Source organism: Daphnia pulex, chromosome 2 (genome assembly GCF_021134715.1).
Source record: "Daphnia pulex isolate KAP4 chromosome 2, ASM2113471v1".
NCBI lineage: Eukaryota > Metazoa > Arthropoda > Branchiopoda > Diplostraca > Daphniidae > Daphnia > Daphnia pulex.
Window position 1 is genome coordinate 2,356,364 of NC_060018.1, and position 14,698 is coordinate 2,371,061.

At 44.3% G+C, this 14,698-nt stretch overlaps 1 protein-coding gene across 4 annotated transcripts; it reads right to left on the reverse strand.

The window, feature by feature from the left end:
* Nucleotides 1-975: 975 nt before the first annotated feature.
* Nucleotides 976-14,313, reverse strand: LOC124209521 (GRAM domain-containing protein 4-like). Of its 4 annotated transcripts, XM_046607556.1 has the most exons (16): nt 13,645-13,855; nt 13,359-13,476; nt 12,931-13,153; nt 6,998-7,067; nt 6,566-6,688; nt 6,088-6,331; nt 5,772-5,893; nt 4,708-4,909; nt 4,443-4,560; nt 4,117-4,208; nt 3,773-3,955; nt 2,555-2,807; nt 2,303-2,396; nt 1,873-1,963; nt 1,624-1,774; nt 976-1,390 (listed from the first exon to the last, which is right to left on the reverse strand). In XM_046607556.1, exons 3-16 carry the CDS (start codon nt 13,021-13,023, stop codon nt 1,274-1,276), a joined length of 1,953 nt encoding a protein of 650 aa, XP_046463512.1. In that variant the 5' UTR covers nt 13,024-13,153; nt 13,359-13,476; nt 13,645-13,855; the 3' UTR covers nt 976-1,273. The 4 variants fall into 4 exon arrangements, with proteins under 4 accessions (XP_046463512.1, XP_046463521.1, XP_046463509.1 ...); XM_046607565.1 differs by having other exon boundaries at nt 13,359-14,313; XM_046607553.1 differs by lacking the exons at nt 12,931-13,153; nt 13,359-13,476; nt 13,645-13,855 and adding exons at nt 7,342-7,664; nt 7,770-10,135.
* Nucleotides 14,314-14,698: the final 385 nt, after the last annotated feature.

Sequence of the window (14,698 nt, forward strand, 5' to 3'; positions counted from 1 at the left end):
TAATTTCCGAATTTTACACCGCGGTCTATACAGCAAGAGAGCAAGCGAGAAAAGGGGTTGGGGGGAATCAAAGCGAACCCAGTACACTCTCACGTGATGGGACGTTCAAACTTCGTTCAACTGAACTCTCGTCACTTTCCCCATACCGCGGCATTCCTCTCTCTCTCTCTCTCTACCCTCTGAAAAGTGGACTAACATGAAAAGTGGTGGTAGACTATCTAGTCGCCCGCGAGAAAGGTCAATCGGCCAGCCCCCACAACAACATGCCAGTGCTTGTTCGTTCACGTGCTGCCGGGAAAACAGATAGAGTGGAGGATAGATCATCTAAGCTTTCGGCTTTCCTGGACATCCTGGGCGGTCAGTTTGTTGTTTAAATCTTTTTCAAAAAAAATCTTCTAGCCGCTCTTAGTTAAAGCAACGGAACTTGAAAGGAAAGAAGGGACTCTATCCTTCAACAGAGCTTGGTTTACATTCGAACAGACGTTACATAAGCCCCTGCTGCTAGGGCAAGGAGGGCAAAGCCAAATTCTATCGAGGGAGGCAAATGTTGACTCAAACAACAAGGTCCAATGCAGATATCGGCGGAGCTGATGGAAGGAAGAAGAAAAAGCTGGTTGACTGAAGATCCCCCCTCAAGCTCTGCTCTTACTCCGTCTGTCATCGATTCCGGCCGCCACAGGAGTACAGACTGTGTGGCAGACTGGCAGGGCAGCAGGCTGGCCCGTGGGGAAGTCGACCAACAGAGAGGAGACTGCACGATCGAAGCCGGAGGGAGTGCGACGTGTTCTGAAACATCGAGTACGTACGTACGTCTACCAGTGCAGCAACATCAACTTTGCCCATAGGTCGTCGGCGGCGTCATCTCCCCCTTTGTGTACGTATGACACGAGGAAGGCGATATAGTGCGCGATTGTTAGTCTTTCCGGGTGGAAACAGACGTGTTGTGGCTCTCTCTGCTCCCTTCCGTCCGTCGAATCCTTGCAATTTCTGTATTTACACTGGGTACAACGTATACATATATACACATATGATGTATTATGTAGTGTGTGTGTGTGTGTGTGTGTGTGTGTGTGTGTGTGTGTGTGTGTGTGTGTATATATATTGAGAGAAGGGAGGAAGGAGGGATAAATAAGCTCATTTAGTCTGCGGATGCTACAAAACACGAGGGGGAGGGAGGGAAATCGGAAGAAAGAAGAGGAGATGTTCGAGGAAGATGTTGAGCCGTCACTGGGTGCCAGCGAGTCTTTTGGCTTACGAGTCTTTTGGAGATTAGTTATGACGATCCGGATTTGTTGTTGTCTTCGCGCCAGATGCAGCCGAGTCCCTCCGCCGCATCGCGGATGCTATTGAAAACATCGTCACGGTTCATGATGGCGCCGAAAGTGTAGGCCTTTTTTGAATGTCGGGCAGCAGTGAACGGAGGGCGGGGTGAAGAGTGTTGCGTGATTACGCCAGCCACACGCATATATGTATAAAAATAATGCAAGACACACAAAAGAAATGTATCGATCAAACCCATCCATCCATCCGCGTTCCTGCCGCCCCCCAAGGGGGCCGGAAAAAAAGTCTACACTAAATAATAATTGTCGCAAAAGGCGGACAATGAAAAGCGTTCGTCTATACCCGATCTAGTCCTTGAACGAAAACTTCGATAATCATTCCACCGCCGGGTATCCAGCTGTATTGGTTGCCCTTTTCCAAACGAATGATCCTGTCCAGCGGAATAACCACGTTCTTGCCCGGCTGCGTCTTGGACCGTTCAAAGCAAAGATAACTAAAAAAAATAAATAAAACCAACCAATATAATTTTATATACGTACGATTCCCATAAAAACTTTCAACTCGTTTTTTAAATGGATTGAAGGAATTTACCTGGGGGTGAGAAAGAGCCGGCCGGACTTAAAGGACGACGTCAGTGATTTGTCCCGGTTCACCAGTGTTGCTCGCAACCCATTTTGCCATCCTGCATGTATGTGTTGGAGACGATGATCGAGCGTGCGTGCAGGGCAGTGCCGACACGAAAACGCCAAGACAAAAGAGATCCATAGAGTTACTACGTATATATAATATACTACTACGGGAGTTACTTTTTTTCTTTTATAGCTTTCATTGAAGATATAGAAAAAGTGCACCTCCCTCTCAAAAACATCAAAATAAAAAAAATAAATAAAATAAAAGTTTCGGCCAGCTCTCATATATCTACCGACAACTTGTAATAAGCTCATTAGTATGCCTATAAATGTGCGCTGCACTGCGAAACATACTACATACACTCGACTGTACACATCCGACGTATATATACCTGACAGCGGATGCTCGTTGGGTGGAAGGTTGAAAGATTCCCAGAAAGTTCGCGTCTCTGCATTGGCTGCTGACGCTGCGGCGTTGCGCAAGCCCTTGTGTTGTTTTGGAGAGAAAGGGATATGTATATTTCTTATTGTCAAGTTATGGGGGGTTCAACCCAGCGGAAAATTTTTCCGCATGCGAATTTTCAACAAAATCGGCGACAGGAGCGACAATAACACACACTGGCAAAGGGGGGTGTTATTTATACCTGTTCGACTTTGCGACGAGCGTCCAAGTCGGCGTCGGTGGGCAGCGTCTGCCAGATGAGCGAGGACGTGTCGTACTTGGCACGTAGTCGCGGGAACTTGAAGAAGACGTAGTCAACTATCATTACTTTCAAGAGCAGGTAGAAGCCAACGAAGGTGGAGAGCTGAGCTGCCGGCACCAGAAGAGTTACGAGCAGCGCCAGCCACAGAATCAGGTAGAGCCGGCGCGAGGCTTCGTGACGCCACATGAGCAAACTTGAACATGTTAAAAACAAAATAAAAATAAATGGTAAAAGGAAACCAACGAATTATACATCAGTATATCTAACACGGAATTTCCATCTCATTTCTTTTATTTTTTAAGCGGAAACAAAAGAGGGGGAACTCTTTTGTTGTAAAAAAATTCAACAAAAGATGACGCGTTCATTGATTTACGACCTGAAATGATCGATCAACTGCCAAGGGTGTGGCACGTGGATTGATTCGAAAAATGGCCTCTCATTCATTATTTCTGCCCCGAGTCTCGAGCTCTATCATTTCCGCAAATTTTTTTTATCTCTGACATTTCGTTCCCCATGAAAAAGAAATTGGATTGCCGAATAATCGCCGGGGAACTCGGCTGTCGAGGAATTTTAAGGCCAGTTCGAAAACAGAGAAACGCCAACAGCAACAACAGCAACAACAACAACAACAACAAAAACGGGAACAAGCAAAGCGGAAAGAAATAAACGAAATGGCAAAGCATGTCGGAACAGCTCACGACCCATGAAACTTGAGATGGAGCCACCCACCGCCATCGATTGCGTTACTACTCCATCGACCAGTGCTTCTTTCTCGGATGGTCGAGTCAGCAACTGGATGGTGGAATATAATCACGAGCTCGACCGACAACAACTAACTCCCCCCTTTTTCATATAGCAGAATCCTCTTTGTGCCCTCGTTGGTCACCTTAACAACGAACTTAACAACGGTCTTAAAAGAGATGGACGAGATCACAGTCGTCTACCTTCTCTCCCCCTCAATACTCTGTGTCCCTCCACAGTGACGATCCCGTGGGATCTCCCGTGTAACTACGGAACTACACTGATCGGATTTCACGTCCAAATGAGGGGACTCGCAACAACAAATATACAACATTAAGTCGAATGAAATCGAGTTAAAAGTTATCAAAAGCGCACGTAAAGAAAGAGAGAGAGAAAGTTATTATATGCATCACTGACTTTTTGATTTTTTCCGCAGCGTCGCAGACGTTGCCCAGCTGATTTTGAACTTTTCTAGCCACTTGGAGGATGACGGAAACACTTTCGATGACGCTGGTCGACGATTTGTTTCCGTCGTTGGACGACTCGTCTGCATCTTGATGATCTCCGCCCATATTCCAGCCAAAGTGTCGCAGCCAGCCTCTGCCAATTCAACCAAAGAACAACGAACTTTGTAAAAACAGCTAAATTATAGTACTAAGTTTCAAGGCAGACGGCCAGGGGAACAACACTCTGAGCTTACATCGATTCGTCTTCGTTATACAACAAGAAACACACACTGATTAGGATATATTTGTAATTACTGGGAAGTGAGGTAATTTATCGTCAACTTCCACAGACTGGCAGCGACGACTAGAACGAGAAACAAACCATGCCATATGGCGTAAGAGGAAACCTATAAAAAAATATATAAGATCGAATAAGTATATATGAAGAACCAAGATAAACGTATACGCAGAATATAACGGGGGCGATCAAAAGTTTCGCAGAGTGTGAACGGCGATCCATCACGAGATCCAATTTGATTCACAGTTCACTTTAGTTCAGACACATAACACGTTTCATATATATCTAAAGGCACCGCAGAGAAACGAAACAAAAAAAGAAATCGAAAAATGGTCTCCCATACCAGAAGGAACAAGATGGAAGCTGTGGGTGACTGCCATTGGCGGATCGACTGAATTGAATCGCAAGAGGATGAAATAGCTCCAGTGATTCGTCCAAATCTCAAAATGTTATTCTTCAACCTTCGCTTCGGCATGTCAAGTTCAGAAAAGAGAGAGAAATTGGTTATTTTCATATACTAGATGTATACATTTCGCAGGGATCGCGAGCGCAAAGGACATCAAAGATACAGCTCGGATAGATTTGAAATATGGAAATTGATATTTTACCTCTTGACAGCCAGACTGTCTCCAAGATCATCGGCGTTATTCTCTTTGGGCGAACCCTGTCCCTGATCCGTTTCATCCTCAATCGATTGGAGATCGTCCATCAGCTCGCGAGCCCAGGCGGCGATGCGATGATGAGGCAGCCGGGATGAAGTGTCTCCACTGCCAACAGCCTCCTTACTCGTCTGCGACATTTCGTCATTTCCTATTGCAAACATCAAAAGAAAACAAATCGATCGAATCAATACTGTCCCCTTTTTTTCTCCCCATCTCTTTCTCGCGCCGAGTTTGTTTTGACGCATAAAGAGCGGAGAGTCGAGTCGAGTACTACATCATCTCAGACGAATGCTCACGCCTCTATTATTACCATACTTAATTGATATTCGAGGTATTTCCCCCTGACTTCCCCCCTAGGTTATTACCCTCTATGTCTATGTGTGTGTGTGGTATATAGCAGCCAGCCTACACACATGATTCATGACCTTGCTAACTCCGTCCTACACTCGTGAACAAAGCTCGCACCCAAAGCCGAATCCCGACTTTGCCTTCCATGTAATTAATATCTGTTTCTTTTGATACGACTACAACGCACAGTAGTCTGCTGCCGAGGAGAGAGCGTGATATATACCGACTTATTATATTCAATATCTACTGCATCCAGCAGGCAGAGAGAGAGAGAGAGGGAGAGTCTAGGCTACTTACTGGCCGTGCATGCTGGAATAATATATGAGTGCGGAGGGTGATGACGACGGAGGCGTAATAAAAGTTGAGAGGGCGGGCGCATCGAGAAAATCCATAAGCTCGCCGCCTCGTGAGAGATTAAATAGATTACATATTAAATCAAGAGAGTTATTAAGAGGAGAGGGACAATAAAGTACGTAAGAAAAAGTCTGCGCCCTGTGCGAAGCAACAAAACAAAACAAAATCCTTCCCAATAAACATCAAAAGTCTAGGAAATAATCTAAAATGGAGAGAAAAGGAAAAGGAATAGAAGGAGCCAGGAGCCTATAGGGCAGATGACGTGAGACCAAACGGCTGCAGTACGTGTTTGCGTCAAAAAGACTCACTTGTCAGAGTGGACCCAGTGTCGTCCTTGTCCAGGGATGGTGGGATGCTGGCGCTTCTGACGGAACGATCCAGCGATATGCTGCGCTCGGATCGCCTCTTATCGCGATGAGCAAACCGGTTCCTGCATCACGGATCCAGTGTCAGCCATCACATCAAAGAAGATTTGGGATCGATAGGAAGCGGCACACGTCGTTCGCGTATTTGGACCGATCGGGTGGGCGGGTGAATGCAACAATAACGTTTCAATAACGAGATCGAAAACGGACAAAGTCCGATCGGACAAGAGAACGAGATTAATGTTTGTATGTGTCAAACCTTCGAGGAGTTTGTCCAGGACAGGAATTCGACGGCTGTTCCTGGAGTTCGGCGCCAGATTTGGCTGACTGCATCGCTCGGCGTCGTATACTCTGGGCCACCGAACGGCGAGGGCGGACAACGTCGTTCAAGTCCGTCAAACTCCCTTCCTTGTCTGTATCGCGGTCGCTTCCCGTTAAATCGACTGAACTCTCGTTGACCAATCTATGGACCGTCTTGTGCTGTGATCCCGGGCTTGCGTTGGCTACAAAACGTACATATAATAATAATAAAATATGAGCGCGCATACATAAAAGCACTCGGCATGCCTTTCCATTTTCTCAAACGTATAAAATGTTTATGAATTTGCCTTGAGTGTTGCTTTGATTGCCCTAATTTTAGAACTGATTTAGAGCGCACTGAATTCCTAATTTGACCATTAAGGTCGACTCCTAATGAAATTATTATTTTTCTACTTTTTCCGTCATCTCTTATTTACCTTGTTTCAGCTGTTGCTGCTGTTGAAAATTGGTTTGCTCGATGCTGTTGGGTTCCGACGTATCCGATTGGCTACTGGCAGTCCCGGCTGCGTCCGTCTCCATGGCCGCCGACGATCTCCCTCCTACGCACCTCGAACACACGTGTATAAATATACTTTTTGATTTGCCATGCCCTCTTCGAGGAAGCCCGAAGTATATACTGCTAGTCTGCTACATATTGCCAGTCAATAACAAACACGCCAGCATCCTTCCAGCCCGCGTCCAACTGATCAACCTCGATTCCGGTTCATCGGGAATCGAAAATTGCAAGATCTATGACGCAAGTAACTATATACCATGCAGCACACAATACTGAAGAACATGTACACGTATATATAATACACGCGCTGATAAATGAGATGAGGTCGAAAAATGGGACGATATGTATTTACCCTTGGCCATGACCACCAGCGACAGGAGTTGGTCTTCCAAGTTTGTTCCGCCTGGATTGGCGCCGTCATCCTGCGCTTCCGCACCCCATGTGTTTAACACAGCGCGCATTGTTGACACATAGATAGAAGAAAAAAGCGTAGTAGGTTGATACATTAGTTTGGTGTGTGTGTATCATCAATCAAAACAGATAAAACGGGAACTGCCAACACACGGATATCTATCCGGAAAAAAACGCGAGCGAAAGTTTATGTGCGCAGCGGAAATGGATAGGAAAATAAAAAAAAAAAAAGAACCCCAAACACACACACACATATATGTAAAAAGAAGAAGAATGGAAAAACACCTCTTGGGAGTAGGATCCTTTCGAGGAAGTCGGTTCATCGGGACCCAAAAAAGCCGCCAGCTGTTGAAAGAAAGACGCTGATCTAGAGGGACTTCCTTGATCGGAATCGCAACCTCCGCCGCTGCCACTGCCGCCCTGACGCAATCGCGATCGAATGCCTCTTAACGACATGCTGGAATCGCCGCTCGTATCAGCACGGCAAAGCGTGCCGATAATCTCTACAGTCCAGCAGCAGAGTTGATGAGATTGCCAAAATGGAACGGGAAACGTCTGAATGGATATCGCACACCGCCGCCGAGCGGACGCTAGCACAATCGCCTTTTCTGTAATAACACACGTACAAACAATTTTGTAGTTTTTTTTTTTTTTTTTTCCGGTGAACAATCGACAGTCTAGTCTAGCCGGCCAGGATAAAGAATCTGACCCACTTTTCGTGTGTTGGAGTTGAGCTGCTGGTGTCGGACCAAATGTCTCTCAGCGCAGGCTGTGATGTCGGCGCTCAAACCGTTTGAGGTTTGAGGACTGACTGCATGCGGCCCTATTGGTGCGGGCTCGGGATACGTCCGGCAACGCTTCAGACGGCCAAGAGGCTCTCGTTTTCATCGGTAAACGGCTGCCTTGCCAAGAAAAGATTCTATTCGTGGACATACTCATCTTGGTTTTATTTTTTCTCAAATGGAATGTCTTCTCTCTCTCTCTTTCTCTCTTTCTCACTCTTTCCTTCGATTCCTTCTTTACCTTTTCTCCATTCCGTCCAGCTCCTTTCGTCCGTCTCCCCTCTGTGTTATGGCAGGGAGAAATGGGGTGGACGAAAGTGAGGGAGACAGGCCGCGTCAGTGGCAACTGGCAATGTCACGACGCCTTCTCAGTGGTTATAAATAATACCGAGTATAGAATGACAAACGACGTGGACCCCAACTCGGAGGGCTTCCCATTGACCTCGATCGCTGAAGAGAAGTGGGAGAGAGTCACTCCGTCGGCCGGCCGTTGATGAGGTGTATTTTGGAGCGGAGAACTTTGTCGGCGAAAGGTGCAAGTCGGCCCCTTTTTGGCGCACGATGCAGACTCTAGCAGGGCGACAAGGCTAGCCAGTCGTCGTATTTAACGTTGACATCAACAGCAAAACACGTGCGACAGCGGCCATTATTTGCTTTGTTTCTGTACACTAACGAGTTAACCATCAACCAACTTCTAGAGTGTCACAAGAAATTCACGACAACTCACGTCTGGTATGTCGGGCAACGTGAAAATGTCGAAAAGCAGCTGATGCTAATAAAAAGTGAACCGTTCTCAAGAGAGAAAAAATAAAAAAAAGTCAACGAACGGAAGAACAATGACCCGTCGTCGTAGATTACTGCGTCGACAATATCACACAGCCAAATATTTAGTCCTATCCATCATCAATCGTCTTTTGGTGTTTTCATTCCGGCATCACGGACGGAGTCCAGGAACACGTAAAAGGCGGACCAAAAGGCGATGAACCGAATGGACCGAGCGAATCAATCACACAATCATCTAGATGCTACCATTTGATGTCTGCGTGCGTAGTACACGGGAAAATCGACAAGGGAAAAATTTTTGCGGTAGTTTTATATTCACGCAATTTTCGTTTGATAAGGGCGGTGAAGCCCGACAAGAATTTCCAAAGCAACAGCTTCACGCCGACTGGAAACATGGCCGTCCTTCGACTCGCATTCGGTGCGGGCAACCGCACGTGACATCCCTTACCACGATAATGAAAAATGGCTTGCGAGGTGCGTGTTTTTTATTTTCCATCATTCAACATAACAACTTTGGCGGGGGCGGATTGGACCGGAATTTTTTGAGTAAGCAACTTTTTGATGGAAAGCTCCGAAAAATCGTGCACTAGTCAATGACGCTCGTTATTATGCGCAAGTTCTCGATTAAGGGAGGGGGGAGTTGAATATCTAGATCGACGAGATGTGGTTAATAGAACGCGGCCCTGAATTTAATCTACTACTGTATCGATCCAATTGCCCATTTCAAGTGAAACCTACATAATAATACCGAGAATGGAAGCATTTCGCAATTACGAATTGTGCGCTGAATTACAACGTCGTGAGCGAAACGACCGTCAGATGGCATGACATGTACCGATTCGTGAAACGGGATTCAATCGAACGACCGTTGAACAATCCCGCCAGCAGCCGTTTAGACCACGTTCATTCTCCAATCACCGCTAGATGGCGTACAAGTTACCATTGAGCAACGGTTCGAAAAACAAAATAAATCTTCAAACACAAGCGTAATATCGTAGCAAACAACGAGATTGGAGGGTTGGCAACAACAACCCAAATGAAAAAAAAAGAGGAAAAGATGAAAACGAGAAAACAAAAAAGTTAACAAGACGCTTCGTTCTCTATCGTCCCTCCCATCCAATATCGTGAGGATTTATAGAGTGAAGTGGCTGTACTGTTTTACCTACAACTATACTGGCGCCCACTTGTGAACCACTCAATTTACGACGTGAATTCCTTTGACCACCAACAGCTCTACCGACACCCAACCAAAGTCTCCATCTGATTCATTCCCGCTTCTTTCCCAATGCCGCCGCCGCCAATGCCGCACCGCTACATTTTCTTGACACCTCGTTCTCCCGCCGCGCGAGCGAAAACATTTCATTGCGCACAATGTCTGCGTTTTCTAGTCAACCGCTTCCGTCTTCTTGCATATACATTCACGATTTCAAAAAAAGTCGTAGTCTTTTTCGTCGGTTTGAACCAGAAAAGGATTTTCAAAAAATTATAAAGAATGATGCAACCTAAAGGGAAAAGAACGGAGAAGAAAAAAAAAGAACCGTGCGTCTTTGTGTGTGCCTATAAATTCCAATAACAAACAAAAAAAATACCCCGAGCTTTCGACCATCCGTTCGTCCGTCACGGTCCAACAATCAGCGTTTTAAATCTCCTCATTCAGCTTCTTTCCTTTTTTGGGCCGATCGATGCTCAACCGAAGAGCGCGGGAAAACCAGATTTTTTTTTCCTTTTCAAACGAAAAATGTTGGTCAAACCCAAAAGAAGTCAAGGCGCGCGATGTTGAAATAAATAAAAATTAAAAAAAAGGCATTTTCAAGGGTTAAAACGAAGAGAAATAAAAACAAAAAACAAATAGGGGATAGGACTAGTGTAAAGCATCCGTGCGGGAATGCGGCCGATGGCTGAGAGGATTTAAAATATACAAAGCCGACAGTTGACGTCTTTCTCGTCCTCAACTTCTTTCCCCTTTTTTTTCTCCACCGTTTTGTTGTTATATTCTGGCATTCTCATCGATTCCCGCGGGATGAAACTATGGCAGGAAAAAAAGAACCATTGAAAAGAAGAAAGTCCTACACCGTATAAGCAACATACAGCGAATAGAAGAGAGGCAAATCCTGTTTTCTGCCTAAATAAAGGTTCAAAGTGGCTACGGGCCGCCTCCACTTTTTTCCGTTTGTCCTGCATTTTTATTTTCTCCGTCTTTAAAATCTATTCGTTTTTGTTTAAGTTTGTTGAGCAGAGAGAGAGAGAGCAAAGTATTCGAGAATACGGCGGGTTGATAACAGTTCAAAAAAATTCAATTAAGGATCAACGGGGTTCCTCCCGCAACGTACATTGTACATCTATCTTCATCTTCTTTGTTACATAGTTCTGAAGGACGGGACGTATTTGAGACGACGCTCTAACGTCATTGTATATCTATATGCGTGAACGCGTCCTTTAAAGTATATCGACCTCGTTCATTCGGGAATTTCAAGCGTTGGCGCTTCTCCGGATGAGAGAGCTCACCAAGGAGACGGATTCTCCCTGCTGACGCTCGACAGGAGTTTATCAGAGACGATATTATCCTTCTACTACTCCCACTTTCTCTTTCTCCCTCTCCTGTATGTATATAGATTTGGCGTCTCCATCAAGCAAACAACAATCACAATAAAGAAAGGCCCCTCTTCTTCACTTCCGATAGCCTATATGTCCCGCGCCCCGCCCACCGCCGCCGCCGCCGCCGTCTTATTCTTCTTTTTTTTCTTGATCCGTCTGGAATGCGAATAGCATTTGAATCGATGAATACGATTATGCTGATGGAAGGAGGAAGAAGAAGAAGAAAAGGGGGAAAGAAAAAGAGAGTAGAGACGAGAGACTGTTGCGATAGATGTTTACAGCAGCATCGGAGGGGAGTCCCGTATTTTTGTTGTTGTGTGTGTGTGTTTTGTTATTCTGTTACGGAGCGAGAAAAGAACGAAAAGGAGAGAATGAACATAATATACATCTCTCCTCTTTCTGGGAAGACACAGCAGCAGCAGCAAACAAACAACAACAACACAAAATACGAATCCCAATATCTCCGCGAGCTCTTTTTTCTTTTTCTTCCTACCGTGTTTACACACGACACTTACAACACTTTAGACTGAAAAAGGCGCTGGATACAAATTGAAAAGAAGCGAAGAGCGTTGTATATACACTTGAAGTATTATAGGAGCAAGTAAATCCACTCGTAAAACAACCCGATTTCTTCCGAAAAGAAAAAGAGAGAGAGTGGGAAAATCTTGAATTAGATAATTCCCAGAGTTTCTAAACAGGCACGCCAGCCTTGTAATGAGCTATTTATGCAAACATTGTATCTAGACGGACTAACTGTTTTCTTCGTTCCCTCTTATTTTCCCCCTTATCAAAGGGGAAAAGATCAAAAGCTGGCGATGAGAACAAGAAAAAATAGGAGAGAAGAAGATTGTGAATTTGAGAGAGAGGACGCGATATAGAGATAGATGGGGGGTCGAATCCTTTAGCTTAACCCCCCAAAAAAAACTGATAATTAGCCGCTTTGGATATACATCGTCGCTGCGTTAAATGCTTAATATATTATAATATGCGGCCCAAGCGCTCTGCTGGGATTCGTATTTTTTTCTTCTTCTTTTTATTACGCTTGTATGGACAATATACGATGGCGGGCTCTAAATTTTGTTCCCCCTATTCTTGGTCTTTTGAGGTCTAGTCGGCGAGGTGACGGTCCATGTGAGCGCGCATTCTCCTTTCTTGGAGCTGAATACAAAGCATTCCAAAGATATAATCAAAAATCAAAGTTAGACCAGAATAGATGAAGAAGGGGTTCCCATTCTATATGCAGCGACAACATGTTCCCTCTTTCCCCGCTATTAGCTCCGTTTTGATCACGTAGAAGCAACAGGACTAGACGTATTTTCCCCGTTAGCCTGGACGAGCTCTTTGGTAGGTCTTAATAAAAAAAAACCAAAGAGGGGAAATTTAAGAAAGAAGAAAGAAGGGAAAGAAAAAACTTGTAATGTAAATTGGATGTCAAAGATGTGTACGAGTAGGTGCCGGTGTGGCAAAAATAGTTTTGAATTTGATTTTTTACCCACAGACAGAGTTGTGAGGTACAAAACCGGGCCTGATCTGCAGTCGTTCTAAAACTGAGTTATTTAAAAAGAAAAACCTGACTAAGTAAAAAAAAAACGGCAAGAGAAAAACTGTTCCAATCAACTGCCTAGCTCTGGAATAATCGTACAACGAATGTCACGATTTATAATCAATGTGACCAAATAGTCAAACAGGAAGAAAGAAGTTACGTTTGTTTTACCTTTAATAAGCCTGGGAAATACGGCCAGGCATCCACAAGTGCTCCATCCGTAGAAAAGTTGAATCCAGCAGGCGGATAGGAAAAAGGTATCATCAGACTCTGAATAAACCCACAGTCCCACACTCACATGGATGTACACGATGGCAGAGGGGATTTAAACAAAGGGGAAGAACTCGACCGACATCGTTAGTTTCTCAAATCAATCAGAGGGAATGATGTTTATCTAAATAAAAAATAAAAAATGGGTTACGAAAAATATTTATAGAAACAACAAGTCAGAAAAAGTTGAAAATAAGATGGTGATTAATTTCCCTTATTGTTAATAAACAGAAGAATTTAAAGTTTACATGTTATTCACTGCAATTCATGCATCATTAAAATATTTAGCAGGTCAAAGAGGAAAAAATAAAGATAACGAAAATCATTACCCAAGTACTGAGATTGTTGCTGAAGACAGGTTGTTGCTGGAGACAGGTTTCCCTGCAATAACAGCACAAGCAAAACTTGCATATTGAGTTGTTATGATGGCTGGCTCAGGTCTAAAATCTGCACAAACGAAAAGGTTACAAAAACAAACTGTCATGCATTGACAGGGGTCTTAGATAATAAATGATAGTCATGAATAACATTACACACATTTAGAACAGTAAATTGAGTTAATTGTTCTATTTCAGCTTCCAAAATCATTCCTGTTCATATTCTAAGTTCATTTACCTGCTAAAAAGCATGCAGTGTGCATTATGCTACTCTATTAAGAGCCGAAACCAGAGTTCACACGAGGACCACATTTTAGTAGCCTATTATATATTTTCTTGTGCTATTTTTTGTGCAACCACGTTCCAAAGAAATTATCGTTTGGTTTCAAAGATATATCAATATCATTCACTAATCAGAAATCACTTCACCTCTTTTGTCGAAACTTACAAGCAGACGACACTAATTTTTTAATTAGCCGTGCTTGTTAAAATATCGATAGATAAAAATCGACCCCTCCCCCTAAATCCAAATCGCTCAAAAGCGATTAAAGCGGGTTTTTTTTTTTCTCACCAGCGCTCGACATCCGCTGAACGGATCGAGATTATATTAGTATCTAATAGTTCGTCTCATCAAGTTACACCGAACCCACTTACAACAAACAAAATAAAAATAAAAATTTGCGAGGAACCGCCGCAATAAGACCCTCCAGGACTTCTTGGAAGCCTATATAGCCATAACAGCATTACGATATATAGACTAGTGATGGAAGAGAGGCTAAATCCGCCAGGGAAGGATATGCATATAAGGGAGACTATATGCCCGTCTAGACCTAAATGTGACCAGAATGTGACTTTTCTATGTTTCTCCAGCCTTAACATGCGGGCTGCGCTCTCGCCAGGTTTATATATTTATTTGGTGATTTTCCATCGGAGATTGACGGGAGCTGGAAGGAGTCGAAAGAATGACACGTTAGTCATCTAATAGCGGCCCAAAAGGGTTAAAACATCAATAAAGGGATAGCGGGAGGATAAAGGGAAGATAAAGCTGACGGGTGACGAGACCGGCATAGTCGCGAGGATCAAGTTGTCTGTCTTCGTCAGCAGACGATTGGTTTCCGTCGTCGTCTCTGGATATGGGATGAATAGATGGATGGATGGAGGGGGATTCTATATGACGTTGCTGCTGCTGCTGCTGCTTCCATTCCATATATAGAGTCCTATTGGGCTGCTGCCTGTCTACAAGCGCTGGATGCCAAGTCAAGTAGTTGGATACTATGGCGGAAGGGAGTGGT

Coding starts and splice junctions, on each gene's coding strand:
- LOC124209521 (XM_046607545.1), bottom strand. CDS start 7,512: ATGTCGTTAAGAGGCATTCGATCGCGATTGCGTCAGGGCGGCAGTGGC. Junction 5,894..6,087: donor CCTGGACAAACTCCTCGAAG/GTTTGACACATA, acceptor TCCGTGATGCAG/GAACCGGTTTGCTCATCGCG. Junction 1,964..2,302: donor CAACGAGCATCCGCTGTCAG/GTATATATACGT, acceptor ACATACATGCAG/GATGGCAAAATGGGTTGCGA.